At 54.3% G+C, this 4,839-nt stretch overlaps 1 protein-coding gene across 1 annotated transcript in view; it reads left to right on the top strand.

Moving 5' to 3' along the window:
* Positions 1 to 950: 950 nt before the first annotated feature.
* The window catches only part of AVIL (advillin), an 18,734-nt gene continuing 14,845 nt past the window's right edge, over positions 951 to 4,839 (top strand). The window contains exons 1-3 of the mRNA XM_003790595.1: positions 951 to 1,038; positions 2,552 to 2,626; positions 3,318 to 3,514. Of these exons, the coding sequence (XP_003790643.1) occupies positions 973 to 1,038; positions 2,552 to 2,626; positions 3,318 to 3,514 (338 nt within the window). The 5' untranslated portion in view covers positions 951 to 972. The remainder of the gene's footprint in view (positions 1,039 to 2,551; positions 2,627 to 3,317; positions 3,515 to 4,839) is intronic.

Raw genomic sequence — 4,839 nt, 5'->3', positions numbered from 1 at the left:
ATACAAGCCTCTACACGACCCTGTCCCTGCCGAGGTTGTTCAATAGCCCAATGCGGGTGTTCAGCACAGATGGTGCACAGTCCACACGGACTTCTCCGCCACTTCCTCCCTCTCTCCACCCTGCCTTGCTCCATCCTGAGGGAACTGGAGGCCTCTAAGTTCTCTGAGGGCGACTCTTCCACAGGCAAGCTTGGGTCTGTGTAGGGTGGGCACGGAGGCCACCAGCCTGGGGCCACACCAGGCCGTACCCGCCTTCCACCCTTGTTTGTCCCAGCCCAGTACTGCCATTTTACCTTCCCTTTACTCCTAGAAGGCACAGGGAATATATTAGTCATATGACAAAAGCAGGAAGGGTTGAATTTTAGGAGTATTTACTTTGAAAAATAATAATAAGTAAAAGCCGGGAAAAAAAACAGGTCTAAGAGCTATGGAGAGGACCTCAGATGCAGGGGATCGGGGAGAGTTGGGAGAAGGAGAGCGAGAGACGGCAACTCAGCTCGGAAACACGTTTTTGACCAGCTTTTCTGCCCAAGCGCCACTGAAATTCAGACAGGTATAGGATGGGTTAGTCTAGAAGCACAGTTTTTAGGCTCAGACAAGGATTTCACTGTCACGTGTGACCCTGAGGGAGTTCCTTAACCTCTGTAAATCTCCACTTTACTGCAGTGAAAGTTGAAGAAAGCACACTTACCTTCTGAACAGTAACTGAGATAACATTCGCAAACTGAACCAACACAGGGCCTGACACACTCGCCACGCCTGTGGTGAATGATGGTGGCTTTAGCAGAGCTCTCCTCAAGGGGAGGGGAAGGAAATGGGACGAGTGAAAAGGTGTGGGGTGCTCCACGGACATGGCAGGATGGCGACAGGAGACGGGGAACTGACTTAGAGGACAAACTGGGCTGATGCCTCTGCGGGAGGCATTACTTTCCCTCCTACTCTGTGACGTTTCAGCCCTGGAAGGAGAGCACCATGTCCCTGAGCAGTGCCTTCAGAGCTGTGGGCAACGAGCCCGGGATCATCACCTGGAGAATAGAGGTGAGCGGCTGCAGGCACACCTTCCTCCCCACCGAGAGATCTGGCAGTGGAGTCTGGCTGCCCAGGGCGGCTAGATACCAGGCCTCCAGTAGTCCTTACATGGCCTGTGGCTAAGAACAGGGAGAATGAGCATCCGAGTGCCTGTTTCCCATCTTTGACCTCTCTCAGGTGCTTGAAGCAGGTGGGTGGCAAGCCCTACTCTCCTAGTCCTGGGAGAGCAGGGCTCCAAGGGAAAAATAAGCTTGTCCTTTCTCCAGCCATCTGCTCGGTGACTGCACTTCCAGTAAATGCCCTGGAAAGGTAGGTGGGACTCACCCAGGAGACCCCTGGCTGCTCCCATCAGAGAATGGAACGTGTCTTCTACGGGGCACTGCTCATCCCTTCACCTGGGCTTGAGACCCTCTGGGTCTCTGCCTTTGAGCTTCAGCAATCCACTGCTTGGAGCCATGCTGGCCTGAGGAGCTCCACTGGCCCTTATGAGGACACTTCCCCAACCCCCCTTCCTCTCCCCCACCACTGTTGTGCTCTGACCCCAATCAGAGGGTAACACCCAGAAGGGTCACCTGACTTTGCCACCCTGAGAAGAGAGGGGGAGCTGAGCTCTCTAGCTAGCCTCCCAGAGACTAAGAGATCCAGCTTACTTCCATTGTTTTAAGACTCCCGATCTCCGATTTAAGCTAGACATTGTGGCAGGCGCCTGTAGTCCCAGCTACTTGGGAGGCTGAGGCAAGAGAATCGCTTAAGCCCAAGAGTTTGAGGTTGCTGTGAGTTGTGACATCACGGCACTCTACCCAGGGCAACATAGTGAGACTGTCTCAAAAAAAAAGACCCCTGATTTATTTCAAAACTAATATCTACTAAAAAAGAGTTGCAAACATTGTGGTATATTTACCATTTTTACATTTAAAACACACATTTTACAGAGAACACACATAGGTGTGGCTGCAGGTCTCCCCCAAGTGGAGAGGGGGGCAGAAATCTTTAGCTGAGGCTGTGAAGGGCTCTCCTGGAACAGGCTGTCCCTGTAGTGACAAATCAGGGCCCCGACCCCGGCTCCAAAGATGAGATTGGCACAGAGCCCCAAGCTGCTGGTGCTCTCCCACCTCGATGCCTAGGCCCCCAGAATCGTGCTCATTTCTGTACAGGCCATGACCAGCCCTGGTGGTCAGAGTTGGGAGCACAGTGGTGAAGGCGCAGGGTTTTACTTGGAAGTTCATGTCACACTTTTTTCCCTGCAAAGGACTGAAGTGGTTCACAAGGCTCCCCACCAGGCAGGAAGTAGAGCAAACAGGGCCAGGGAGACCAGGATAGGGACCCAGATTCAGATCCAGGTGATGTAGGTAGAGCTCACGGAAGCCAGAGGGGGCCACATCATTCTTAGGGCCCTATCAGGCCACTGGAAACATCTCTTTACCTCTTCCCTACTACCTGTGCCAAAGGACAGACGGGAGGGGGCTTGTGTGGGAGAGAGGAAGGCAGGGATGCAGCCCACACACACCCTTTGTACTTCCAGAAAATGGAGCTGGCACTGGTGCCCCTGAGTGCCCATGGCAACTTCTATGAGGGGGACTGCTACGTCGTCCTCTCGGTGAGCATGCTCCTCCCTGCTCCTGGGAGCTTCTCCCCTGGGAACTACTTCTTGGGCTGTACTGGGAAATGTACTGGTGAGGGAAGGTAATCAGGTGCCTGGTATCTGTCTCAGTTATCCCAGTTTGACTGTCACAGGCCATCATTAGGCCTGGGTTTTAATTTTGCATCTTAGAGTTGGGGTAAGGCCCTCAGTGGGAACCTTGAGCCTCCCACAAGCTGCACTCCTGCCCTGGGAACCCAGGACCCACAGTGCAGTGGGGTCGGGGAGGAAGGCCAGGTGGACATGACCTGTCTCCAGCCTCTGTGCTCCTTCTCATGGAGAAGCCTGCTGGGCACAGCACAGATGCACAGGTCAGCACTGTGCCCTGGAGCACATGTAGGAGCCCGGGGCCTGAGAAGCAGGCCTGCCACCCAGCCAGGAGAGAGCCCCACTGGTCTCTGTCTACTCAGGGAACAAGCTGCTAACTTTCCCTGTCAGTGGGGAGGAACTCAGGCTGCCAAAGCTTGACCAGATCAGAGGTCTACACAGGGGTTGGGGCAGCTCCGCTACCCACTGCAGGGAGACGGGGGCACAGCCTGATGAGGACAGGGCACAAGCCACTGTGTGCTGCATTCTTTCCAGGCCAGAGGGGCAGCAGCCAAGGGGCCAGGGGCTGGCCCCTGACTTGTTCTCTCTGGCTGCACACTAGACCCGGAGAGCGGGCAGTATCCTCTCCCAGGACATCCACTTCTGGATTGGGAAGGACTCCTCTCAGGACGAGCAGAGCTGCGCAGCCATCTACACCACCCAGCTGGATGACTACCTGGGAGGCAGCCCTGTGCAGCACCGAGAGGTCCAGTACCATGAGTCTGACACCTTCCGAGGCTACTTCAGGCAGGGCATCGTGTGAGTAGCCATGCACAGAGCAGGCCAGAAACCGCCGTTTACAGAGGAGGAGGCACAAAGGGCCGAGAGCATATGGGGAAAGTAATCAGAGGGATGCAAATCAAAGCAAAGATGTCACCTCTTCCTACTAGAGCAGCACACGTTAGGGGCTGGGTAGGTGCCAGGTGTCAGTGAGGCTGTGGGGAGTGCCCGCTGGTGAGAGTGTCAACCAGCACAGCAATCTGGAGAGTAGTCACTGTCTATATAGTCACTGGGCATAAAACTCAGAGAAATCCTCACATACCCAGGTCCACGAGGGCCCGTGAACCTGAATGTTCATGGCAGTGCCTGGAGTGGGGTGGGAAGCTGCAGGTGGCGTTAGTGCCCGTCGTAGGCAGGCTGGCCCTGCACACCAAGGAGTGTTACGTGGCAGCCAGGAGCAGCCGGTCAGATGAGCACTTAACACACACACAGACAGACCTCACATACACGGGGTGCGGCACACAAAGTGAAAAGACTGAGATACGGAACAGAATACCAATTTTTAAAAATACACGCACACACAAAACAACAGGATATGCGTTACCAGAATGAAAATGAAAGTGAGACTTTAAACTGTTAGGAGCAGACGAGAAGTGGGAGTGAGACGGGCAGGTAACAGGGACTGCAGACACCTACAAACACCAGAGGGGCTTGCAAGGGCAGTGGTGACGATGTTGTACCAACTGAGAAGTTTAATCAAAACTTGGCGCTTAAGATTAAAAACAAAAAGAGGAATTCCAATGAGCGTGAGAATTCTGAGGCTAGGCAAAGCCAGCTCTTGCAGGTCAGTAGTCATCCTGACTGAGGACCTGCCGGGCACAGTACACCACAATGAGCCACCAGGGGGCCCAAGGACAGAGCCCTCTGCTCCGTTCCCTTCAGCGGCATTCCCTTCAGATGCAGGACACCTGGTTCCGAGGCTGGGTTGGGGCGAGTGCGGGGCAGGAGAGTTGACTCCTGGGGTGAGTCCTATACCCAGGCCCTCGTGGACCTGGGTATGTGAGGATTTTTGTGTGTTTTATACCCAGTGACTATATAGGCAGTGACTACTCTCCAGATTGCTGGGCTGGTTGACACTCTCACCAGCAGGCACTCCCCACAGCCTCGCTGACACCTGGCACCTACAGTAATTCTTCTGCGGCTGCCCAACTGTGCCCCTCTCCTGGGGGCACACTGATATTCAGGTGGTTCCCAGAGCAGAGCAAGCCCTCCATGCTACAGTCTACCGCTAATGTTTCCTCTGCCTGGAGCAGTTTTTGTCGAGCTGTGGGTTCTTTTTCTTTTTTCTTTTCTTTTTTTTTTTT

This window comes from Otolemur garnettii, unplaced genomic scaffold (genome assembly GCF_000181295.1).
Source record: "Otolemur garnettii isolate 467f Iridium unplaced genomic scaffold, OtoGar3 scaffold00043, whole genome shotgun sequence".
NCBI lineage: Eukaryota > Metazoa > Chordata > Mammalia > Primates > Galagidae > Otolemur > Otolemur garnettii.
This window is presented reverse-complemented; position numbering and strand designations above follow the sequence as displayed.